General features: G+C 34.1%; 2 protein-coding genes across 2 annotated transcripts; both read right to left on the reverse strand.

Moving 5' to 3' along the window:
• Positions 1 to 5,367: 5,367 nt before the first annotated feature.
• On the reverse strand, positions 5,368 to 7,101 carry LOC108335107 (uncharacterized). The gene has a single exon (XM_017571047.2). The coding sequence runs from the start codon at positions 6,840 to 6,842 to the stop codon at positions 5,616 to 5,618; it is 1,227 nt and encodes a 408-aa protein (XP_017426536.2). The 5' UTR covers positions 6,843 to 7,101; the 3' UTR covers positions 5,368 to 5,615.
• A 10,885-nt stretch (positions 7,102 to 17,986) lies between these two features.
• LOC108335884 (uncharacterized) lies at positions 17,987 to 26,026 on the reverse strand. Its single transcript, XM_017572077.2, has 13 exons — positions 25,668 to 26,026; positions 25,491 to 25,529; positions 25,225 to 25,367; positions 24,930 to 25,005; positions 24,275 to 24,578; positions 24,071 to 24,180; positions 23,893 to 23,940; positions 23,563 to 23,772; positions 23,189 to 23,290; positions 22,775 to 22,902; positions 21,545 to 21,689; positions 18,293 to 18,424; positions 17,987 to 18,202 (listed from the first exon to the last, which is right to left on the reverse strand). The coding sequence occupies exons 1-13, from the start codon at positions 25,862 to 25,864 to the stop codon at positions 18,178 to 18,180; spliced, it is 1,659 nt and encodes a 552-aa protein (XP_017427566.1). The 5' UTR covers positions 25,865 to 26,026; the 3' UTR covers positions 17,987 to 18,177.
• Positions 26,027 to 27,605: the final 1,579 nt, after the last annotated feature.

Consider the following 27,605-nt stretch of genomic DNA (forward strand, 5'->3'; position numbering starts at 1 on the left):
CTAATCCATATTTTGAATCTAAAATATCCTTCCATAATCCCTTCTCTTCAGTACACATTAAACGGTTTTAGATCTTTAATGCCAAGACCCTCTCTCCTTTTGATTTACATAAAGTTTCTCATTTAACCCCTGCTATTTTTCTCTCAAATTCACTCTTCCCCATAAAATTTTCCTTTATATTCTCATGATAACATTAGAAACAGCAAAATAATAATATCATAACCACAACAACAGGATAAAAGTATAAGAAAAGGTTGAAATATTGTAGATAATCTTGCTTTTTAAACATTTGATCAAATATTTGATTTCAAATTCATGCATATTGAAAAATATTTGTTCAGAAAAACCTAAAATGCTCATAACTTCAAAACTTGTATTCACACATCCTTAAACGCTCAAAGCAACTCGTCTTTCATTTTGTACATGTGTAAATATCGAGTTCACAGTCACGTTTGAAGAAATGTATAATTGACGTGGAATTGGCGTAAAGACTAAGTAGGTTTTTGGAATGGTAAACATATAATATGTAAAGTGAATATAAAGTTTTGAAATAATAATTATGGTAACGCAGACGAGGTAATGAATTGAATAGGACCCCCGATGGACACACATGAAAAGTACACAAATTTATGTGTTGATGATTTAATAATGGTCTGAGATTGGTTTGGTTTGGTGTGATGAGATGGAGAAAGCAGAGAGGAGAAGGGCAAAGTAAGAGGTAGGAGATGGATTGAAGCATGGAGCTGGACCTACAATCAATAATGCAGAGTGAGTAGTCGAAGAGGTTAGACATGGCATGGTAAAAACACAAACCGTATAGCAAAGGACAATGTTGGAAGATTCGACAAGGTTGCCTTAATGTCAACAAGCCGTAGTCACCATCCCTCAATTCTTAACGTTGTGTAGTGTTGTCTCCCTTTGCATGAACAAAACGGAAGTGAAGGATCAAAGTTCAAACTAGGAATGTGAGAGGGGGTGAAGTGGTGGCCACTACCATCACCCTCTCTCCCAGACAAGATAACTTGGATTCAGCCTCACCACCACCACCGTCCCTCCCCATCACATCACTCCTTTCTGCTCTTCAATTTTCAAATGTGTATTCATAGGCATGGCTAAAGGGTATGTGGACCCTACAAAGGATCCAAACTCTAGGGTTAACACCATACACATTCATCATGGGGCCACCTTAATATATAACAATAATTCTATACATTTTTTTCTCAGTCTTTCTAATCACTCTTCCTGTTATACTATTTGTTTAGACGTTTGAATGAATAAATGCAGCAGCATAGGAAGATACAACTTTGCAACATTTTTTTCCTTCCGAATATTTAGCATTATCATGAGAGAGGCACATGGAGTGAGTAAATTCATCAGTCTTGGCATGTCACATGAATGATGGGAGAGAGAAGTGACAAGAGATCAACGGTCAAGTTCAGAGATCACATAGAGACAAATAAACAAATCCAATATCTATACTGCTATGGCCGTTGGTGGATGCATTTATTGATTGCAGTATTACAAAGAAAATGTTTTCATTCTGTTATCTAAGTTGCAGATGTAAGTCTTGTGTTACTGTAGTTACATCTTTTGTCTTTTCCATTTTCTGTGTTACTGTGGCCTTCAGCTGAAAACTCTCCACTTAGTATGGGTCTTTCATTAAGAATACTATTTTTAGTTGTCATTGTTTGGATGTTGGATTCCCATTCATAACTTTTCCATAATTATCATCTGTCAACTCTCATCTATTCTTGTTTTTTCATTACTTTTTTTCCTCTTACATTTTCATGTATTTATGGCATTACAGAAACCTAAAAATGTTCATTTTCAAAAACTATATATATATAATAATTATACGCAAGCTATTTGTAAGAAAAAAACATTTACAGCACGAAATACCAGAAGTTGTGACCCCAAAATTTATCTATGGTGCATTATCAGATTATCAGATGTACTGTTTATTCCATTCTAGCTCCAACTAGAAAACCTGTCACTTCTACAAAAAGATGAAAATGAAACACCGCCATTTTTGAAAAAAAAAAAGTCACTTATAACTTTATAGAAAGATTTTTTGTTTATAATTTATTTATTTATACTAATTCGAACTATTAGCTCCTAAGTTTTTTACTTAATAACTTGATTTGATTTTGACACACTATTAATGTGTGATGATGTGAGTTGTACCCTTTGGAGCTATTTAGTGCATGGTTTTGAGAAATCCAAAGTGAACATAGTAAGTTAAGAGCATCTCTAATGTCAATTCTTCAGTGGACTTTAATTGTAAAAGGTACTTCTTATGTGTCTTCTTTTCTGTAACTATAATATATTTTTTCTAACTGATAATTGGGATTATTTTGATGTGTAAAAATAATGTAATTGGTCTTTTTTTTTAAGAAAATGGGATCATAAATCCAACCTTTTAATAACTTATTTTCAAAATAATTACATTGTTTAACAATATTTTTATTCAATTTTAATTTTTTTAAAATTAATATTTGGTTTAGAAAATTAGTACATAGATTATATATAAAAGACGTATATTAATTTAAAATATTTTATGTACATTTATTTAAAAGATATATTTTATTTATACATAAAAAGTAAAGAAAGACACTAAATTTTTAAGCATGGTATATATGTTGGGCTCGTAAGAAAGAGATTATATACCTTATAGGTGTTTAAGTTTCCAACTATATTAATCATTATAATATATGTACATGAATTCCTTATTGTAAAGAAATCTAATCATTCAAACATAAGAGATATGCTGTTATTTTTTAGCCTAATTTATTATTTATTTAATTGAATACTAAAACCAATTATAAATTATTTGCTACATAGAGTCAAGAACTATATTTTCACACTTTTAACTAGTTATTTATTTCCCCTTACGCTCAAATAAGTTTTTTAGTTATACTGATCGGTAAATGATCAATAAATGAAATCACCTACCTTTTTACTTTACTCTTGTATTTATTAATTTCAAAATAAGCTTTTGATTAAGAATCAAAATCCAATATCATCTAAGCATAACTTTACTTTGTTAATCAAATTGTGAAATATTTAATATTTAAGATATTGAACGATTACCAAGTCAGTTAATGACCGTTCGACTAACATTATTTTAAGATTATCGGAATTGACTTTCTATAAATTGATCGATTAAGTGACGTAGACAGGTCGTTCTAGACCGATGACGTAGATCGGTAGGTCTATAGTACATAAATGATGACGTAGATCGGTAGGTCTATAGTACATAAATGATAATATTTCTTATTTAATTATTATGTTTTAGTTTATTTGCTTTATTCAATTAAAGAAATGAGTAAAATGTCATCTAGGTTCATCATGTAATATTTACCTTTTCTCTGTACCATCTAGTTGGGGTTCCTTTGATGTTCCAAGACTAGTTGTGTTTGGAGATGAGAGAGAGTAGTCTATAATGTGTTGGATTAATTGAACATTTGCTATGATATTAAAATATAATTTATGTGACAGATATTACAAAATAATGTGGAAATGTTAACTTTGAATAATATGTAGTAAAGACCAAAAGCAATTTGAATTGAAAAGTGGTTAGAAAGTGGCAATGAAATAGAAATAGAAATAGAAATGCATAGTTTTGTTTCCCGTACATGTCTGCCTGGCTCCTCCACATGAGGACCTGTCCCTCTGTCTGCTTAAGATGAGATGCTCCCCCAAAATCTTTACAAACAACCAAATTAAGACAAACACCTAACTAAAAAAATACAAAATATATATCACTTTTCTTTCATTTTTCATCACCCAACAAATTACACTAACGTCTTTCAAATTTCATTGGAAGCACCCACGAAGTTTACAAACAATAGGAACGTTCTCACTTTACAATATTTATGGATGATTCCAAAATACCCTCATGATGGATGTACATATACTCAATTCGGATGACTTTAGTATCAGTTTTTTAAAAGGATTTTAAAGTTAAATTTGTTTTATAAAATAAGTTTTACACTTACTTGTTTACAATAAATTCGTTCAATTTTAAATCGATATAGAATTTCTATATTGACTTGCTTCGTGCACACCTTGCTACTACTTGTACGGAACATCTTGGGTTGAGGAATCAGAGGCCATAATCACATGGCCCGTTTTACTCCGTCCCTCCTCTCCAAATTTCTATTTCCAAATTTCCTAGCTTTTTTTTTTCAGACAAAACAAGTTTTAAAACGGTAAAGTTTAGATCTTTTATATGTTAACAGCAAAAGTTTTGTATACTGGTTCTTTTCATTCAATTGTTGTTAAAATGATTGATTTTTGTTTCAGGATATAAGATCAATGTTAATATTTTAGAGAATAGTCTAACATATTCAAAAATTATTTTTTATTTCTAAGTCTTTTGTAATGGTTCATCTAAATTCTTTAAAGAATATTTATTAAAAATATTTTGATATCAAAGTTAATTTAATTTAGATATTAATTATGCATTAATTGCAATCACCTATTCTTTTATCTTAAACTTATATTTACAAAATTTTGAATAAACTTTTAATTAATAATTATCTAATTATAATCCAATTAATAATAATCTTATTTTATTTAAGTTATTCAGTATTAGAACTAATTTTCTAGTAATTGACCGATCAAATTTCGTACCATTTAATCTTAATGACAATTTGTTTATATATCTGATTGACAGTCTATTATGATTTATTAAACGGTCATACATATAATTGTTTTTTGTTAGAGAGTTATTTGTGATGGTAGTGCAACTATCTTGATAAATGTTAAAAAAATAATAAATAATAAATTCTTTTGGAGTTCAAGAGACTCGATAATGTCTAATGTCTATGATATTTGATTCAATATAATAGTGCATTTTTTTGTTGTTGTTATGATATCGTTGGGAAGCCAACAAAATCCATATCCATTTTTGAAATGTTACTTTGTCATAAAACCTCAGTTTTAAGATAATTTAGTTGAATAGTAATACTATTTAATTTCCTTCTCTAAAATATGACTGTGAATGGTATAACGAATGGCCGTGCCAAAGTTTCTGTGTATTATGTTGTACTATTTCTTTTTGTGTCAGTATTTTGAGCGTGCAAGCCCATACATACATTGCATGCATGTCCTTTTCCAAATTCCAAGGAAATTGAGCTTAGTAAAAAGAAGGGTGAACTACATTGAAGTTGAAAATTATAGTGAAAAGATGAGAAGTTCCTCCTAATCCTAAAGTGAGAGATAAGAGGAAATTTGATTTTGAATGGTTCCCCTGTGGTGTGGTGAATCAAATAAATAACCATACAGCAGAAAACACGTACAAGTGTGGTGAGTGGCAGATTCACACGTGCACCCGTGGTGCTCATTTCGAAACAAGAGCAAGTATACAAAAATCAAGATATTCATTAAACTTCTAAATCCTTCAACATTTATTATCAACTTATACCATATATATATATATATATATATAAAATAAAAGATGATCATCAACTTGTGTAATGTTAAACCTCTTTGATCTATTTTGTGCACTTTGTTTCATAGTACAACGCGTTTCCCCAATCCTTCGTTTTCAACCCAAAAGAGGGAAAAGCAAACCAGGAAAAATAAAAAATAAAAACTGTAGGTAAATTTATTCATCCAGTTTCCCTCTCCCAAGTATCGTGTCTTGACCTGGAAACCGACTGAGCCAGTTTCTCAATCCTCTCCGCAAGTTGAGGCGACAGCTTCTTAACCGGTTTCCGCTCCTTCTCAGGTCGGAAATCGAATCCCAAAGCTTCGGAAACCTCTTCGGAGCTCCACCCCGCTTTTCGGAGCGAATCCGAAAACCTGTCTGCTTTCAGAAGCAGAGCATCCAACAGGGCTTGATTATCCAACACCACCATCTCTCCCTCGAAGAATCCAGAAGCTGAAACCTCAACCATTTCCTTTATATCTGATTCGCTCCAACCACCAGCTTTCAAAACCGACCCGATTTGTCCTATATATTCTTCTACCCAACCCGGGACTTTACTCCTAGGCATCTCGAAAAACCTCTCTGGCGACGAAGACGCTGATAACGACAACAAAGACGACGAAGAGTTTCTCTTCCGCTTATCCGTGGCGGCGTCAGTCCAGAACTCCACCCACCGCGGCGTCCTTCCGCCGGAGTCGAGGCTCCGCCGTGAGAACCCGGCGGAAACAGAAACTCCGGTTGATTTCTCGCTTACGGATCGCTGCTTCTTCAGAAGTATAGGATCCGCTTCGGAGCTCCGGAAGAGCGACTCGCGGTCGAAGAAATCGGAGAGATCCAAGCCGCAGCAGAAGATTCTGTTCTCGTCGACGAAGAAGATGGGGTTTCCAGCGAGGGAGGGATTGGACGGAATGTAGCAATGGTTGAATATAGGAATCAACAGCGGCGCTCTCTTCAGCGCGTTCCGCGCCACTCGCAGGGCCTTCTCCGGCTCGCACGGCCTCGGACCCCATGACTTCGACCACACCGCGTTCCTTGCGATCTGGAATGAAATCGCCGCGATCGGAAGGTCCAGCGAGGCGCGCAGATGCAACCGCGCGCCGCCGGAGCGCCAGTCCGGGAATCCCGGACCAACGGGAAGCCCCGCAGCCAGGACGGCGCGGAGGTCCGGAGGGAAGACGAACCCGAACTCCGCCTCGGCACGTGCGAACTCCGCGTCGGAGAGACCATGCTGCACATGTATGCCCGAGTCCCGAAGGTGGTTTATGACTTTATCTGCCAAGGAAGCGAATGAAACGACACCGTTACGGACCGGGACAGACGAAGCTGCCGCTGCTCGGGCCGATAAACGGCGTAGACCGGCTACGTGGGCCGGGTTTAGACCGGTCATCCTCCGGTCCACGTCCACCATTGCGGTTATATCGAAGTGTAGTGATAATTAGTGTGTTTCTCTCTCTCTCTTTCTCTTTGGTGCCTTTCCACACAGAGGACTTCAACTTCCATGCCTCTTCAATTTATAGCATCAAAACGGTGGACCCCACTTCCAGATTTCCTTTCTCTTTTTTTTTTTTTTCTTCCTCATAACCCATGTTTTGTCGTGAATGGTAAATAGGAAATTCCAAATTGCAAGGCGTGATATGAATAATAGCTGTTGAGCAACGGTTCATTCAGGAAACACCTGTGAGTGATTGTACTTTATTTTTATAATTATAAATTATTATTATTATTATTATTATTGGCTGTGGAATTGTGTATGTATGTATTCCTTTATTAACGGAACGCGAATTTTCGCGGCTGGTTTTTTGTCGATGGTAATCCCTTAACCTTTTTGAGTTAGATTAGTGATGGAGATAAAGAGATTTGGTATTATTGTTTTTACTATTAGGTTTTTTGTTATGGGATGGTTAAGTTGTAGTTTTAGATTATTAGTAAGTATATACATGACTAATGTTTGGCCCACTAGCAATCATGGTTATGTTTGGCCGGGGAACTTAAAGCTAAGCACACAATCATCATGACACATTGGTGTGTTGTACTCTAACGTTAATCTCTTCCCTTTCTTCTTCTTTTTTTCTTGCTTCCAATCTTTTTCTCTTTCCGTCATGGTCGAAGAAACATGAAAAAAAAGTAATATCCAACTAATGATTAGTGATTAAGAATATTTTTCTCTTCAAATTTTCTCCTCTTTTTCCTCTGCCTCCATCCAAATTAATTGTCATACCTATTATTTATCAATAACCATTCTCATTTTCAAGTTCAGCCTCCTTTAAGTCAAACATAACTCCTTGCAATTTAGCAAACAAATATTTTACTTATGCTACCGAGATTGACTTCTTTTAAATTCTTTTATGCTCTGTTTCTGACTACACTTCAGTATTTTTTTCCTATCTATTTTGTATTAGAAATACTTAAATTGCCATCCATCTTCTCTTTATTGTATGGTCTTAAATTATAATTTATTAGCAAACCAAATGAAGTTTAGGTTTCAAGAAACAGAAAATTAAATACCAGATCCATAAATTTAACATATCAAATATTCATAAATTCAATATCTTAAAGTTTATGTTTAAAAAAAAATATGTATTTGACTAAAAAATCTATAAATTTAAACTTTTGATTAATTATTTATAAAAATATCTTATATCTTAATAAACAAAGTGATTCAACTATTCCTATATAGTTACTCTTCTTTATGTTCTTTAATTTAATGGTCAACTTTTATTTATAGTGTAGTCAGTATATTAAGAAAAAAAGGTCAAGATCAAAAGTAGTTATTAAAAATTACTCTTGGGTAGTTTGATTTTTGTATAAGTAACATAATTCTTTTGGTTTAAATTTACAAGAAGCATCTAGTACAGAGATTGGATATTATTTTTACACTACCTTCACACAGAGTGCTAACAGGGTTTTATATATACCCTGATAGTAAAAGGTTTTGTAATTATTTTGTAGTAAAAACTTTTGAATTGTGAAACAGTAATGTCTTTAAAGACCTATCCTTGGTAAGCAATTAAAAAAATATAAAAATTTAGAAATATTGAATATAGAAAATGTAATAATTTGGCATAAAAGAAGTAAAGTGTTGGTTAAGGTCAGAAGGTAGCTGCGTCTGCTACCGTTTCCAAGAAGTTCACCGATTTAAAAGCATCGGTGAGAAGTTAGCATCACGCAGCCTCGCTATTAATGTGATGGTTCATCCTAAAAGGTGACATTGTATTTGGATTTGGAGGTTAGGGAGAATAGTAACCTCAACCATTACTATCACTCTAGAGGATGGGGTTGGTTGGTGCATTCACGTGGACCTACTCTTTTTTATCTTCAAAGTCTCCACAACCTAATAAATCACCTCCCCTTCCAAAATTTCAGACAACTAATTACGTTCTTTTGATGTCATTTTTAATTAAAGAACAATATAAAACACTTCAAATAATTATAACATCCATGTTTGTTGGAATAATATGCGAGGGCTTACTCTGTGGAGTTTAGTGGAACTACGTTGTCAAACTTGCAAGGAATTGACCGTGTAACTGGTACGTTTTTTTTGTCCAAGCAGTACCCAAAAAGTTTGGGGAATCCTAGAAAATGGCTTTCAAAATAGAAAAAGCGATCAATTTATCTAGTTTTATGATAAAAAAGCCGGCACTGATATTTTCCTTTTGTTATTTTTCTTAACGTCTCTTTATAGCATTGGATGCAAGCACATGATGGCATCCCACAAGCATTTGTGAAAACTTTGATTATGGCCGCCCACACCACTGTCGATCGATTTTCTGTCGGATAAGTAAAAGAAAAAAAAGGATGCTTCTACTTAATTGTTCTGTTTAAGGATCATCATCAACGATTAGAGAACAACCTTTGGTCAAACACAGTTACGTGTCGAGAAATCAAGGAAGATGCATTTATTAAGACATGTTACAACGTTTGAGCGAAGAAAGAGAGAAAGAACAGAAAAAAGCACATGCATCCTGTTATTTTTCCTGGTTTTATCGTCTTAAATCTCAACTGCAAAAGGTGAATATAGTTTTGGATAAAGTCATATCCCCATCTTCTACTTTTTCTTACTATATGCGTGCAGTGCCCTAAATAAATAGATTTTGTGTGAAGAATTGTGTTCATGGCTGTTTGTTTTGATTTAAATAAGATGCCAAATTGCATACTAACGGTCACTTTCTGAGCCTGAGCACGTGACCGATTCACTCATTTTCCACCAAACTACAATACGCTAATACAATAGCTATAAGCCACCAAAGATATTGGCGCAAACAGAGGAAATTAAGTAAGTAAAACAAAACAACTGTCATGTGAACTTGGCCCAAAAACTTGGACCATTTCCATGAAAGAAAAAAAAAACCAAACCGGTTTCATATGTTACATGATCGTTCGTTGATAAAGGTGATGTTGGGTCAACGACTTTGTGTTACCTATTAATAACATGCACATTATTACTGAATGCTTTTTTTACCCGTTTGTACCAAGAATTGGTTTAATGTTCTTGGAATTTCAGTTATTGAAAAACATCAACTAAAAACGCTTTCTTAACGAGATATAAAAGACATAGACATAGATAATCCAGTTTTATTTCAATAGTCAACTCGTGATTTTTTAAAATGGCAAACAATTTTTAATTTTGACCATTATGGTATTATGACTATGTATGTATTCCTTGCATGACTCAATGATATTTCTTGACACTTTAAAAAGAAAAAATATATATATAAAAAAAAATGGTTAGTGTTATTATATTATTTAGCATGATATATAAAATAATGGGCAGTGTAATAAGCAAAACGGGAACCCACTTGAAACCGTCTTAGTTTGGAAGCAACTTGAAGGCCACTCATTCTCTTGATATCCTATTGTGAAGAATCTGACTTTGTGGGACTTTTGGGGGTTTTGATGGCCCATTTTTCACACTTGCTTTTAAAAGAAAAGCCCCCTCCTTTGGGAACCACCGTGCTGTTTTTGCTTCCTCATTGTACTTTTCTTGAGAGCAACACTTTCACAGCCTTTAGTACTATATATATATATATATTATGCATAACTGTTCTTAATTTGTGGATGGAGATCCATGTGCAACTTTCAAATAATAATATAAAAATTAATGAGGGTCTTTAATGAGAGAGGTGATATTTTTGTTCTTGGCCAACAATGCAAGGTTCCATGGTCCTTGAATTTGAACACATATATGGAACCGTGGCCACAAAGATTAGGATTAGATGGGATGGGAAAGACTTTTGAGGAAGGCATGGACCATTTAGCATGGTCACTGACCTTATCGTAAGCTACAAAAGAAGAAAATGTAGAAGGAAAGGTCTACGATTTGTGGTTGAGTGAGTGAGGAACCGTTTGGAGATTCTCCACACCTGTCGTGAGAAAGATCAAATCTTCTCATGTAAGTGGATTTGGTGGGCACAAAGAACAACGTAGGGGTCCATGTTTCTACCAAATGGAGGTTGAGGCTTGTGGGCTATATTGTTTCTTTGTCTTTCTCAAATTAACCAACAACTTCCAACATTTTGCTTCTTAATCACCGATTTGTCAACAAATGACAACCAATTTCTCAGTAACATTCCAAAATGTGTGTTCCGCTCTCATTTTCTATTGTCTCTGTTGTTCACGTCTAAGTCTAACCACGTTCGTGGGTCGGGAGAATTTGTAGCCATTAACTACCAAACAATCATCAAGGCTTTTCATACATACCACTAATCCTTCTTTCTATGTCTATTTTGTTTACCATTAAGAAAAGTTGTATTGAATCATCCAGAAAAAAGAAGAAACAAAGTGGTAAGTAATGTGATTTGGAGACAGATAAAAAAGTTGGAGTTGAACATCTGTCGGCTTGTGATCGGAACGGTGAATTGAGAATGAAAAAACTGATGACATTTTCAGTGTAATTCACAACTTTAGTACTGCTACGTCACAGTGACAAAGCTGGTACTTGAGAGCAAAGGTGTCCTACTTTATGTACGAAATGCACATTTTCTCAATTTCTATGCGTATAGTTTTAGTCCCACAATATTCAGACATATGCTAAAACTTTTGAACACGTCAAAAATTTTCAGAATATTATATAACGATTTAAATGGTTACTTATAAAATCTTGATTATAATTTATATATTTAAACAAAGTATGTATAAGTTTTGATTATATTATAATTTATATAATAAAATATACATTTATTTATGTATAATGCATCACTTAAAAGTATTACTTATAGAAATTTTCTGAACTAAAGAAATTACTGTGGTTATAAAGTAAGTGTTCAACAAAGTTGGTGGATGGATATTAAGTATAACGATACTTTGACAACATTTTAACATCATTTATGTATCATTTTGTTATTGGTTCAAAATTAGTCCAGAATTAATAATAATAATCATAAACATCAACATAGACCAATATCAAACTAGCAAGGGAAATGATGAGGATGAAAATAGGTTCTGCTTACTGCAATTATTAATCAAGAACATAGGCTTCTCACCTCTTATATCACACTCACAGAAAAACCAAAATGACGCCAGAATGATGTAAACGTGCACTAATATTAGGGAAGGTAATTTGAAACAAGGGTTAACACAGACCAAATAATTGAGATATATATGCATCCATCAAAAGGACTCTCTCTTTCTCGAAACAGATAAACATGGAAAATGTAGTTTCTATTTGTTACACGCTTGTACAGTGTAATATATTTATTAGTTTTAGAGTACAAGCATGTGATGATAGGAGATTCATCAGATGTGAGTGCATGCCTAAAAGAGAATATAATGTGTAGGGTAAGAGCCTTGACCTACTTTTCAGTATTATTGAACAGTATACCAGAATATATATATATACACACACATACGTACCAATTGGGACACCAAATATACATTAATTAAGCCGTCCAAGAAAAGATACATCACGCCATGTGCTTCACTTATATAAATCTTGACCTATATTTTATGTTAATTAACTGGGTGTGAAAGAATATAAATAAAAGTTAGAAAGTTTTTGAAAACATATAATTAGTGGATCGTGATTAGCTGTTTGAGGTACATGTATATTTGATATAATCCACAAAAAGGTTTAATCATTTCAAGTGGGGGGAAGAAGTAAAAGAAAAGTGGCTAAAGATGCAATATAGGTTTGTTTTAGTTAAGGCTTTCTCCTTGTCCAAGAGAAATGTTAGCTTATAGGTATAGTTGGAGATAGGGAGAATAGGGAAATTAGATGTTGGTGGTGGCCCAGCTAGGTAGCTACCTAGGTGATGTCTAGCCATAGTTGCTAAGATTAGATTGTGTTTTAAACAAGATTTGTGAGCCCTCGTGCGAGAGTAAAGATAGTGTTAGATATTCCAAAGTGTTGTCTGTGAAAAAAAAGTAGTAGGGAAGGGTATTAAGTAAAGGTGAGAATAGAAGGTTAAAGGGTAAGAGGCGTGGGGCGTGAAAAGGACAGAATAAAGTGAAGTTTTAGACGTGAGTTTGATGGCATAGCTTTAAGATCGATCGATCTATCAGATACTGGAAAATCCCGTGAGGTTCAAGAAATGCTCGAGAGATGCCAAGGACAAAGAAAAGGAAAGTAGCCATAGCAAATTGCTATAGCTTTCGGTAACTCATTAGTATTTCCATATATAAACAAATATCTTAGACTTCCTTTTCCTTGGCCTACAATACAACTATTCACGGTAGAGGTAGAATGGAACCAGTTTACTCAATTGCATGCATCCCCACTTGCCTTTTTTATGCTAACAATAATATCACAACTTGGTCCACGCACACAACATTGAGGGCTATCGGAAAGGTAGAAGCTTGCGTGAAATTTTTAGAGTAAACAATACACTCTTTACACTTTTTATCTTATCACGTATCTCATATTTATAATCAATTCTTTCATTATGTGATTTCTCTAATCAGTGATCCTATAACAGTGCGTGCCTAAACTCAAATGATTATCATCTTGGCAGTTTCAAACTGTTGCAAAAGCACTGCTTTTTAGTTTTGTGGCTTTCATATCCCTATCCCACCTCACATCTTCTTTAGTCTGCTTCAATCTTCAATCTCTGCCACAGTTTTATTTTCTTTCACCTGCAATCAATTCCAATCCTTATCGCAGGTAATTTGGTCAAAAGCAAATTACATGGCCTTTTGTTTGGATGGCATGGCGCAATGAACATCCACAATTCAATGGTGAAATAAGAACTCTCGGCTTATCTTGGACAGTGGACACTGACATAAAGTAGCCACTAAGTTAATGTGCAATTGGTTTTCATCAGATACTGTTAACTGTCATCGTCAATTTTACCCAACCATCAACTTACTATATCATCCAACAAAACGAGGAGGGGAAGACAAGACCAAATCCTACTGAATTCGATTATTAACATTTCTTAATCCAACCAAAGGTTTATAGTAAATATTCCAATGATTTCATGGTACAATTATTCTGTGCAACAGTTAGATTGATAGCACAAAAACTAAAATATATCAGAAAAGTTTACGCGCAATTGTCATCTCCAAACACTCAACCGACCCATTTATAGTGTCTAGTTTCAATTAAGAAAAATAAGAACATCTAATTATTGTTTTAAAGTTGAATTAAATATGCGGTAAAACTCACAATATGTTTGCTGATGCAATTCCTTATAGTAACAGATAACTATGGATAATGGCAGTGGCACCGAAAAAAGCTAAGTCATGGAAATCTCATGACTTCGACTGCGAGGTTCCTGTGTATTGCTTTTGAGAACTGTACACAAATACGCAACTGGGAATGAACTCTGTTACGTAAATTTCTCAACAAGACCTGCTTCTTTCAAACATTTGTAAGTATTAGAAACATTTGGTTCCACCCACTAATTTAAAGACCGTGAACAAATAAATTCATACTGAATACCCACATGATATTCTCATGTCAAATTCCCTGTTACTGCATAAAAAGACTGATGTCATGTGAAAATTCATATATGTAATGATGTGTTCCACAGCAGAAAGTGCAAAACTATTGGACGTCGCAGAATTTTAGATATTCATAATTCAATTTCTTCTTTGTTAAATATATGCCATAGTATTACGCTAACTCATTAAAAACTTTAATCACCAAATTAATTTCTCAAGAACTTAAATCTTCATAATGTTTATTTTAAAAAAAATATCATCAATGACAGTTCAGATGGAGTGTTTCAGTGAGTAGAATCGAGGTCAACAGTTCAATTTTAAATAAGTCGTCCACTATTTAAAAAAAAGATATATTATCGCGTCCGTTATATTTCATTTCATCACCGAAACATAAAATGATGCAGTGATATTTTTGAAATTTTCTTGATAGTATAGATCTCGATTGGATTCGAACCGATGTCATTAAAAGTATATGATGTCGGTTGTCTAATATTGAATAGTTGTCTTACATGCAAATTCTATGTAATTCTTCATCTAAACCGTTCAAAAATATTTACAGAAGACATCCAATGCAAAAACCAATTTAATCTTGACAATTTAAGTATTAATATTACAATAAATTCACATAACCTACACGGGACTGGTTTAGTCTCTAACCATTTTGATGGTGGCTCGCTTATGAATCCTAGTGAAAGATCTGTGACTAACCGTCGCATCTGTGGCTGGTCAAAGGTCATACGCTATAATCAGGATCAATTACGAATGAGAGAAATGTGCAGAATTAAACAGAAGAAAATGGCATTTCCTCACTCGTTTTAATAGCAAACCAAACCGAGGAGGAAAAAGAGACTATAGGGAATGGGTCCATGGCTACAAATTTGTCAACATTCAATCACAGGACAGGATGCAGAATAAAAAGGAGGAAGAAAAAAAGGTTTTGCAATTTCACTTTTTTCAACTCTAGGGGAAAATTGTGTTTCATTACATTTAATTTCTTTATTTTGACTTTTAAATGTAACTAATATTTTGGGAAAAAATTATTTTTATTCTTATCCATCTAAACAATATTTTATTCTCTCTTTTATCTTATTTTTCAAAGTAAGTAGTATCTGGAAAAAAATCTTGATGTTATATAGGGGTGTATTTTAGACGTCGAACAGTGATTCTTGATGGGGCGTGTCATATAAGATCTTATGATGAATAAAAATATTTAAAAATCTATGATGAGTTAGATCCTCCGAAAATCTATTTTAGACATTTCGTAAGTTTTTTAAATTTCTGTGTTATAGTAATATAGAATGCATTTATAAATTGAGTAAACCTTAAATAAATTATTGTATTGTTTTAATAGTTATGAATATTATTTTTCTGTTTTTCGAATTGTTTGTAGTCAATATAATGTTAAAAACCTATTGCCTCACTACATACGAGAAAGTGAGTGAGACTAACTAATCAGCTCATAATCTATAAGATGAATTGGTAAAAATTTGTTTGATTAAATTTATTTATAAAAAAGAAAAGATTCTTAATTTAGTCAACAAGAACATTTGATTTAACAATCAGAAATTTAACGTCAGAACCCTTAATTTTAATGTCACTTGGGAGTTTGGGATGAAGTTGAGAGTTTGGGATGAAGTCTTGTCGTTAGTGGAATTTATTTACAACAACAGCTTTCAGTCCAACATTGGAATGACACCCTTCGAAGCTCTTTATGGAAGAAAGTGTAGAACACCACTTTATTGGTTTCAAGAGGGAGAAGTAGTGTTAACTGGACCGGAAGTCATTCAACAAACTACTGAAAAGGTGAAGTTAATTTAAGAAAGGTTGAAAGCGTCTCAAAGTAGGCAGAAATCGTATGCTGATAGAAGAAGAATTTGTTGCATGAGATCATGTCTTTCTTAGACTGAATCCAACAACTGGCGTTGGCAGAGCCATTCGGTCTAAGAAGTTGTCTCCCAAGTTTATTGGTCCTTACCAAATTCTAAGGCATATAGGACCAGTTGCGTATGAGATGGCTTTACCACCTCAATTATCCAACCTTCATCCCGTTTTCCATGTCTCTCAACTTAGAAAGTATATAGTTGATCCTTCCCATGTGTTGGAAGTAGAAGATATTCAAATCAGAGAAGACTGTTGAGTGGAGATGCAGCCAGTCACGATTGTCGAGAGCCAAACTGAGAATCTCACAGGAAAATCCATCATTTTGGTTAAAGTAGTATGGGACAAGAAGACAGGTGACTTTACATGGGAATTGGAAGATGTCATGAGGGAGTTGCATCCTCACCTGTTTTCTGGTAAGTTTTAATTTTCGAGGGCGAAAATTTTTGTAGTTAGGGAGGATGTCAAAACCCTTAAATTTCGTGTGAGTGGAAGCCAGGTGTCAGTGGAAGGGTATCAGAGCTTCGGATAGTGGAAGACAGGTGTGCAACACTGAATGGCTGACCGATTTTAGTGACGGTAGTATTTAAGGCTAAATTTCAAACTTCATGTCACTTTTCTGCATGCACCCTTCATCTTCAATCTTCTGAACCTTCTATTTTCTCCTCTTTTTCTCCATCTTCTCTCTATGATTTCTCATCCTTTTCTTCTTCCGATCATCATTCAGACAACGCCTGAGTATTTCTGGTGCTAAGAGCTAGACTTTGCACCGATCAAGTTGTGACTTAAGCTGGTGAGTACTTCTCTTCTTAGACCGTTCGTTTTTCTGTCAAATGCAAACCCAAATTCTGGTTGCATGAGTGTAATATCTCATTCTGATAGAAACTCTGGTCTTGTATTTGGTTTAGTTTTTAAATCGGTGAGCTCTAAGTGTATAAGACTGGTAGTGGTGAACCATATCCTGCATCTGTGAGCGTTCGGCTACGTTTAGAGGTAAGGGAAACTTATATAATTTGAATATTTTCTTTGTTTTGAATGGTTGTATGTTTGTTTGGTCATTTGATGATTATGAAGTATTGGTGTTACTGCATGTTTGTTTGGATGTATAGATGATTGAGGAAAAAGGCATAAATTGGGTGCAGGGAGCGGTTGATGGTGGTGGAGGGAGCAACTCTCTCAAATTAGTTATTCGTTAGAGGTTTTGGACCACCAACGGCAATAGGCCCAATGTTCGTAGTACAGGGCTCGGTTGCTATCAATACCCCAAGTTTACCCATAGTCAATACATATTTTTGACGTTTCCCTCAATCTTTTGATACAATACCCCAAGTTTTGTATCCTAAAACTTTTTAAGATACAAAAGGAAAACTTTCATGTCTGATTTTCTTTCTAAAGGATAACATTTCCATGAAACTGTTTATCCAAAATGATTTAGCCTTAATTTTCCCCAAATATTTAAGTTCCGTAAGTTAAAACGTAACTTCAATAAATATTTTAATAAAAATAAAACACTTGCCTGATTTTCAGAAAACCTAAATAAATATTATTAATCCTTTTACTAACCAAACAAAAGTTAACCATAGTAAAGAAGCAGAATTTCCTGAATTCATGACTTTCTAATATGAATTCTTTCTATCTGATATGAAACTGCTCGTCTTCCCCAGTGGCACGTACGGATGAAGTTAAATGATAATAGGAAAATATATCTGTTTAAGGTTTAAAAGGGTTTCTAACTTATGTTATATTATAGTTAAAATAATTCTGTTTTGCTCAAGGAACCTACGTTGTACAATTTGATTCAATAAATATGCACCTGATACGAGATTCATGATGCAAATTATTATACATTAGCAAATACTGAAATGTTCAGAAAGGTAGCATACCGCTGCTTCAACCAAGACAGTTTCACGCCATATATTAATAATATCCATACTATAAACAAATGAACACAAACTTCGTCAGCCTTTCTACACGCATACAGCTTTGCCTCAGTGCCTTGATCTGTTTCTTATCCTGAAATGTCATCTTCTAAGTCAGTTTTTCATGATTTAGAAGATCTAGCATAAATTTCAGGGGACAGACAAATGAAAAACAAAACACTACCTAGGAGATCGAGAATAAGGAGACCGAGAACGTGAGCGGGAACGGGTGCGAGAAGGGGACCGAGATCGGGAGCTAGAATAATATCTTCTGGAACCTCTGCTTCTACTAGGACTTCTACTGCGCCTGTACCTTCTGCAAGTGTTCATATCATCTCAGTATTAGTAAACCAATAGGAAAACGCAATACAACTCCATTTACCGAAAAGAAAAATTCTACTGATGGGTACTCATTCCAATAATTACTAATCTTCAAAGTCCAATATATTCACATATTACCTAAAAGCTACAAACAAATTACAGATCCCTTGAGTATACAAGGTCCTAAGATGTATTACAGAACGGACGCAATTCCCGTGCACAAGTAAAGGCAAAAGGCAGTTCTGATTGAAAGAAAGTCATTCTGATGAGCAGTATAGATTAGTCAGCAATATTGGGCAGGAAAAATTGTTCTTAAATGTCAAGACACGACATCAACTTTGCACAAATATAATATTAGTACAGATTAGAACTGGCGACAACACTTGCTATAACAGGATTTGAAATACCTAAAAGATAACTTGACAGCTGAAAACGACAAGAATTACATCTACTTGAAAACGACATCCTTGACTTCAAACCAAAAAAAGTTGCCTAGTTGGTCTAAATATAAAGGAGAGGTGAAAACTGATGTTAGTCATGCAATTAGACCAAACTCTTGGAAGGGAACAACCTTTGGGCATAACCTGAATTATGTAGGAGGCAAAGCAACCATAGGTAGAGCTGTCAGTTTTTCTTTAAGCCCCAAGGCTGACCCTGGCCCTTTATATATTTAGCCCCATTTTTCAAAGCCCCTGACCCCAAAACCCCATCCAGATGGGTTGTGAATGAAGTAGGGCCGGGTTAGCCCCCCGTTCCCAAAACGTGCGACTATTCCCATCTTCGTCTGAACAATCACTTCACTAAGCTTGACGGCCTCCCTCCCCCTCACTCTCGCCGCCCCTCCCTCCACCTCCTCCTACCGTCTTCGCCTGCCATGCTGGACCCCGGAGGAAACCTCTGCCCTCATGGACGCCTACCACAACAAGTGGTACTCCCTCGGCCGCACCAACCTCAAAGCCACCCACTAGCAAGAGGTCGCCGATGTCGTCACTGCCCAATGCCCCAACACTTCCCCCACTGCCAAAATCATCGTCTAGTGCCGCCACAAAATGGAAAAACTCCGCAAACGCTACCACAACGAAATCCAACGCCTCCGCTCTCTCCCTCTCCCTCGCCTCATCAACAACTCCACCACCGCTTCACCCTCCTCCTGGGTTCACTTCAAATCCATGGATTCCATGGAAAAAGGCCCCAACAAACCCCACACCGACACCGCCACCAACCTCAACACCCCCACCAACAACCTCAATTTCCCCGACAACGACGATCTGTACGATCAGCAAAAATACCCCAGGCATCATAATTTATGGTCGGAGACTTGTCTTTTATGTGTCCTGAGTTCATCCAGGTTCGTTATCATCATAATTTCTTTATCGCTCCTGTTTTGTGATTTTTGAGAAATTCTCAACCCTTATTTGAAGAATGAAGAAAAAACTGTAAAATTAAATTTAATCTTCTGTTTTTTTCAAAAGAGAAGATAAGCGATGGAAGTTACAGGGAAAAGATTATAGAATACCAGAGGAAGAGATCAATTTAGTCGTTGTCATTTGCCGGAGAAATACATTATTTTAATTAGTCTAGTAACGATGCTGATTTGTTTCTAATATATGTGTTAACACTATCAATTTTCCCTGGATTTTTGTATGAAAATACTGGATCTCACCAGCTAGGAACATGGTAAGCGTGTATTAATTCCCAATCTTTTGGTCATCTAAATGCGTTTTCACACGGTTCATCATCTGAGGTTCTTTTAGGTACCCTCTTGTTTTGATCTCAATGTACAATGTGTTTGATCTAATATCCAGATATATTCCCCTTATCAAATGCCTGACGTTTTACTTATCAAATGTTTGATCTTTTTTATTTATTTTTGGATATATTTGTGTATGAAATTTGAGTTCACTGATGCTGTTTTACAGTCAACTACAAATGGTATTCCTGATCTTTTAAAGAAAATATCGTAATGTTCTGAACTCTGTTGCCAGTTTACCTGCATTTTTCTGGTTTCTGAAAATTGCCAATGGATCAGGAACGTTTTTGGCGAAGTTCTTTATGTAATTTTTCAGTTCTTACTGCGTTTAGATTGTCATATTATCTTGAATAATATATCGTGTGGGACAATTGGAAAATGTGGAAGTGCAACTGTTACCACTTGTACTCAACCTGTAATTACAACAACTTAATGATTTAGCATTTAAAAAATTTCTTTGGCTATTCAAGAACATTTGTCACAGCTGGGTGGTTGTTATCTGTTGTATTTGAATTGATCAACTATGTTGGGTTAGCAGAGTTGTTTTGTGTTTATGTTTTTCTAATGCTGATTTATTTCTTCTTCGTGATGTGTATTCTGCAGAGACTTGCAATCTTATTTTACTCATTGCAGTGCTTTCTAGATTCCTGTTGATTCCAGCATTTTACTTCACAGCAAAATATGATGACCAGGGATGGATGATTATGTTTGTGTCTTTCTTGGGACTAACCAATGGTTATCTCACTGTATGGGTATTTACCAATTGTTGCATAAAATTTTTGTTTCTCGGTTTTTGTATTTGTTTCTGGATCATAATTTTTTTTCTCTACATAAAATTTGGTAAAAAAGAAGGCCCATGGGCTGGCCGTGACCCAGAGGGCTTTGGGGGTATTTAGCCCTGTGGGCTTTTTAAATAAGGGGCTTTTTTGGCCCTGTGGGCTTTTTTGGCCCCAACCCATGTGGGCTAGGGTCAAATCCTATAATTGGGGCTTATTTGGCAGGTCTAACCATAGGCACACTACCTTAAGCAAGCATAAGACAAAAGACGTCCCACATGAAGCAGAAACAGGACAAACAGCAACAACTAGAGTATCAATAGAAACTTTGGAGATTACTGTGTGTAAATTAGCATCATAAATATTGTTTGGAGATTACTGTGTAAATTCAATATATACGGGTTACAGTACCCCAAGTACTCTGTTATATATATATATATATATAAACTCTTTGCTGATAAAAAAAAACTCATGCAATTAGACCAAATTCTTGCAGTCTGACCATTCCATTAAATACAATGGTAAGCTATTTTATGAGTCCATTAACAGTACAAAAGCATCTAACATGTGCAAAGTGAGTTTAAAATACCTTGGAGGGGAATGGCTGAAACTCCTGCTTCGGCTGCGGCTGTGCCGTCTAGACCGACTCAATCGGCTTGTTTCTGCAAGTTTCTCCTGCCTCTGCCGTTCTTGTTCTCTTTTCTTGGCTAGTTCAGCAGCAGTATCTTTCTTAACTGCACAGGCAAACAATTTTTAACATTAGAAACTGATACAAAATTCACATAAAAACTGCTATACTTGCTCCTTAACGCAAGTATGTATTAACATGAATTTGCGAAGATGGATTTTTTTAAGCTGATTTCATGTTCTTTTGAAATGATTAGCAAGTGAGTAAAAGCAAAGAATGGCGAGATAAGTGAATTTTTCAATCTTTGATGATATTAGGATTTGAAATAATTCATGATCAAATGTCCATGTTATCCCATATTATCCCTGATTGGCACTCACCCAATCGCAACTTATGAATGCCTCAGCAGCATCCAAGGAAACACGTGATGTAAAAGTAACCATATTTATCAAATTAACCTTTTTATATATAAAGGTAAAATCTTTATAAGAACAAACTTTTTATTAACTAAGTCATACTTTATAAATTAGGATATTTTTCAGCACTGCTTAAATACCATTCATTCATATAGGTTGTTGTTCATGCATGTAGATTATTATTTTATTTCGAGATGGGATGAGGTTAAAATCACTCTATTTTTGTTTTCATTTATTTCATAGTGAGTCAATCATACGTTTCATAAATAGCGGTAGAAAATTAAAATAATAAACATAATAATAATAGTAATAATAATAAACATAATTATTATTATAATAAAAATAATAATAAATATAAACATAATAATAATAATAACACAATTTTTTTCATGTTAAAAAATAATTTTTATTTTTTTTTCTTCTTATAATAATTTTTACAACTATATATAATATTAACAATTATCATTTTATATTATTTTTATTACTAAGGGTATTTTGATAATATTTAATTTCTACCAATTAAACCATTTTTTTATCTATCACATCCGTGAAATTTTATACTAATTTTCAGAAACTTTACTTTTAAATCTACTCACTCCCCCTTCCAATCTTTTTAAAAAAAACAATTAATTCACTTTCAAATCTCCTAAAATCCATCAATTTCCTCTCTCTCAAATTCATCCTTTAAAATGAACAGAGCCTAAAAGAATTAGTAGAATGCATATAGAAGACTTCTTTGATCTGTAAATAAAATAAATTGTGCAAGCGGACATACTTTGTTTGTTTAGTTGTCTATTCATGATTCTTTTAAGTCTTTCTTGAGGAGTTTCTTTCTTCTCCCCTTGTTGTTTTAAGGGCCCACCAGACCCACCAGCCTTTAATTTTGCTAATGCTGAAGAAGCACTGTGGATGGGGAAAAGAGAGCAACAATTAAAACAATAAATAAATATTCAGAATATTTACATTTTAACAAAAGTGAAATATCCCTTTCTAAAACCAGATAAAATAAGCTGAAAGAAATTAATAATAAAAATAAATATTTCTATTGTGTCTTTGACCAGCTGACAGTGTAACTGACTGCAGACCAAACTTTATACAAAATTTCATGATCGGTAAAGAAGATGGTATTGCAAAAACCATCCACAATATAAATGTCCATTTGAATGTACACTATTGGGTGATGGCATACCTTACTGATGGCTTCGCAACTTTAGTGCCCTTATCCTTATCAATTGATACACCAGAAGCAGGATCAACATGCAATGCCTCGAGTATGCAACCAGATGAAGGCCTGCAAAAACAGTAGAGGTATCAGATAAAGTACTTGCAAGATTTCCATGCAGTTCACAGGTGAGTTAGTTATGCAAAATTCATTTCAGGGAACAATGAGATTCAAATAGGAAGCCTCCTCCCTTCTCCTCTTGGAAGTTACCCCAACAAACCTAGTCCTGATCTATTCTAAACCACAAAAAATTGCCTCAGACAACAATATGGGAGATATGCTGCGCAGAGAAAAGACTGTCCAATCTATCTTGGCAAGAATTAAAGGTCCAGTGCTCCGACCGGTTTAACATATCAACTTGAGATGTAGGAGATCTTGGTGGAGAAAATCCTTCAAGCCTGGGTTCATCTGCTGCTCCAGAGCTCCCAAATTCAGTTATGTATTCTATTTTAGGTGTCCTTGGTTTGCTTCGGTGAATATCATCAGAATGACTACTCCGTGAATAACGCCTTGAATGCGATGGAGAGTAGGACCGTGATCTGGACCTTGACCTGCACAAAGAAATTGACAAAAACACTCAATATAAGTTCCTTCCCAATAAGTACGAGTAATAGGGAAAATGGATATATGTGCAGCCATCATTCAGATAGAAATGGAGAAACGTGGCATACCTTCTAGATCGAGAATAGGCTTCATATGTTGGACTCTGCCTTGATTCCCTGCATGTATATATTCAGTTCAACATTATGAGTAGCATGGAAGAATAATCAGCAATCCCATTTGTTAGTAGGAGCACAATTTCATATATTCTTCGCTCAATCTGAAGGACGGAAATATCAGTTTTTCTACCGGTAGGGGTCATGATGCAGCACACGAGTTCCTGATATCCGTGTGGCTTCTCTCTCTCTCTCCCTTTCAATCTGAGAAGCCTTCCTTCTCTCTTTACGACTTAGCTTCCTCTACAAAATTTATAATATATCACCGTAAAACATCCACAAGGTCATCTAGAAATATGAAGAACGAAAACATCTTACTATGAACTTGTGCACTTACAATTGCAGGGTCACCTTTGATCAACTCCTTTTGCCTTTTCTCTTCCTCCTTTGCTTTCTTATCCATGTAGACAAGCCAACCATACCTTTTAACCCCATATTCTTTAGCAATTATTTCCATTCCTTCATCATTGCTATCATCACTATTAAAATCTTCGTCGTCGTCGTCATCTTCATCTTCCTCATTATCATTATCATTATCATCATCATCTGAAATATGGGTTTCTTCTTTTCCATTCCCATCATAAGAAAACCCAACCTGTGAGTAAGATCCTTTACTTGCAGAAGGCTGTGGTAAATTAGATCTACAGGTGTACATAAATAAAGTAAGATCATCTGCTATGAAGTATACTAACTCAACATCATATAAGGATACAGTTGTTGTTACTAATTGCTAAGATTCAGTTTTAGAAATGGAATAAAAATTATGCATAAACAATATAACAAAACTAATATTCCAAAACACCATCTAAAAAGATAGAAACAATCAGCATATCCACAGTAAAAAAGCTACAAATAACTCAAGCAACATATTGTCAGCAGACATTGCTTACATATAATATTAAGGATTAGGAACTTAAAAATTAGTATGTCGCATATATGATGTCAAGTGACTAAAAAATAGTTGAATATGCATGAAAGGAACATCATCCAACCTGTCTGATGTAAACGGGGCAGCAGCCTTGGCTTCCATCTCTTGATTTACATGTTGCAAAGCCTCCTCGTCAGTAACTGTTAACATTAAAAACCTAGTTTGTAAATTCAACCTCAAAATCAAAACCTAGAAATCAGACCACCCTGGAAACCTTTTGTATCTTATTCCTTTATCATGAATGAACATCAATGAAATAGATTAAAAGACAAAAAAAAATCAATAATAGTAACAAAAACATCAAAGGTCATCATTACAAGAGAATCAAACACATTGTCGAGAAATAAAAAAGTACCGACATCCTCTACGGCGATGCTTTACTAAATCCCGATAACGCTCAAAATTAACAAACTCTTCTAACTCTTCTTCTTCTTCAGACTTTTCTGGAGCACGTCTATGACTAGAATCGCGAATGAAATCAAGGAGAGCACGGCCATCAAATCTGCAAATGCACTCATAGGATTCACATTAAATGAAGCACAACTAATAAAATTCAATGCAATGAAGTAAGCGTGATCAATTAATTAATCAATGAAATAGACATAAGAGAAGAAATGGCTCGCACCTGTCAATCAATACATCCTGTTTCCCATTCCAAGGTATCCTGACATACAAAAAACTCACCACATCAACCTTATGCAAATTAATTAATCCCAGAACACAACTGAATCGATTAGAAGCTTTGGCAACGGTGACTGGATAAAAATAAAGGTATTGAAAGAGAAGAGTGAAAGAAACGAACAGGCCCTGCTGATCCTGTGTGGCTTGATAGAGAGCATCGTCTCGGTAGGTTCGGCAGCGGAAGCCTACGAGCTGAATGGATTGCTGCGGATCGCCTCGCCTCTTGGCGAGGTAGACGGCGCGTCGTTGTGCTCTCTTCCGAGCTGCGTCCATCATGTCGTGGACCTTCTTCTCCGACCTTCTCGCCTCGTGCCACATCCTTCCTCTTCTTTCTCTCCAATGCAGTTTGGAACCCTAATTTTGATTCCTGCAATACAGACAGCGGTCTTGCACCTCGTGTTCACACAGTTTCCGCGGTTTTGATCCTGGAACTTAGTCCCCCACTTATGAATGTAGGAATGGCCCAATGGATGAAAATACCATAGCTTACTGAACCTGGTTCCCTTTGTTGTCATGACCTTCCCTTTTTTTCTTAATAATTAATTACTGTTTTATAACTTTTATAAACTTATGGGATAAATGTTTTTTATGTGTGATCATTTAGATATAGAAATTATTTTTTATTATAGTTTTGAAGGAAGTGTAATGTAAAAATTAAACATGGCATTTAAATTTATTTAATTTTTTTCTTAAAGCATCACTTTATTTAAGAATACCAATATAATTATACTGATGATGTTTTTAAGAAAATAGTATATATATTAAACAAAAACAATGTTTAATTTCAATTCAGTGCTTTAGCTTGGTAATAATAATTAATTAACTTTAATTTAAAGTTTAAATTAATATTTTTAAGAAAATATATATACTTTATCTTTAATTTGAATTTGGAGGTTTTTGCCTAATAATAATAATAATAATAATAATAATAATAATAATAATGAATACCTTTTACTTAAATTTAATAGTAATTGCTATAATTTAAAAATAATTATTTTCATTTAAATCTGAATCTGAAATCATAAAATAATCATGATAAAAAATAAAATTTTGAGAAAATCGTAAAAGAAATACATTTTCTTAACTTGTGTCTGGAGATGATTATATAATGTGAATAAAATAAAATAATACGATAAGCGAGTCTTGTTCTTTAAAATAACTACTCAATTTTATAAGGTAAAAATAAATCAAGGATCAAATTATATTTTAAATTTAAATAACATGAGTGTAAAACTACTTTTTATAATTTTTCAAAGATATAATTTCTTTTAAAGTGTTCATCTAAATAATATATTTTATTGTAAAATATTTCAATTTTTTTTATAAAAGTTAATTTTCTCTAAAAAAAAAATGTTCATCCAAACACAGCTGGTATTTTTTTGAAACGACATAATAGATCTATTATAAATAAAGTAAAATATAAATATTTCGAACATATTTTTACTGTGATAAGAATTTAACTTGCAATGGCACGATTTTAAGAATTATCATCATTAGTTAAATAAATGTAAAGTGAAATAATAAAACATATAAAGCTTATAATAATCCATAAAACATCACGTCCAGATAAAATAATACTTGTAAATATAACCCATAAAAGCTTATCCCAAAATATTAGATGAACCAAATAAATTAAATTAAACTGCTCCATTACCTATAGGTTGGAGGATTGGGGGAGGTTATGCTCCTTAAGTTTACCTCTTTTTGTGGTTAAGTGTGTACACACAGTATAAAAGCACTTTCAAAAGTTCTTATTTTATTTTTATGTTTAAATATAAATACAATAACAAGTTCTTTATATATATATACTAAGAATAATTAATTTCAGAATTTAAATAATTACTATAAAGATTAAAAAGTATATTCATGATTATCAGAGTTTTCATTATCTTGATAAAAAGTATTTAAGTAATATTCAACTTTTTTTTCTGTTATTTTTATACTAGAAACTTTAGAAAAGAAAAAGAAAAGTGTAAATTGAGAAACTATATGAACTATATGAAAATGACAAAGATTATTAAAATAACTTAATCTGACAATTGGTAACTAAAAGAATATT

The sequence above is a fragment of the Vigna angularis genome, chromosome 10 (assembly GCF_016808095.1).
Source record: "Vigna angularis cultivar LongXiaoDou No.4 chromosome 10, ASM1680809v1, whole genome shotgun sequence".
NCBI classification, from domain to species: Eukaryota; Viridiplantae; Streptophyta; class Magnoliopsida; order Fabales; family Fabaceae; genus Vigna; species Vigna angularis.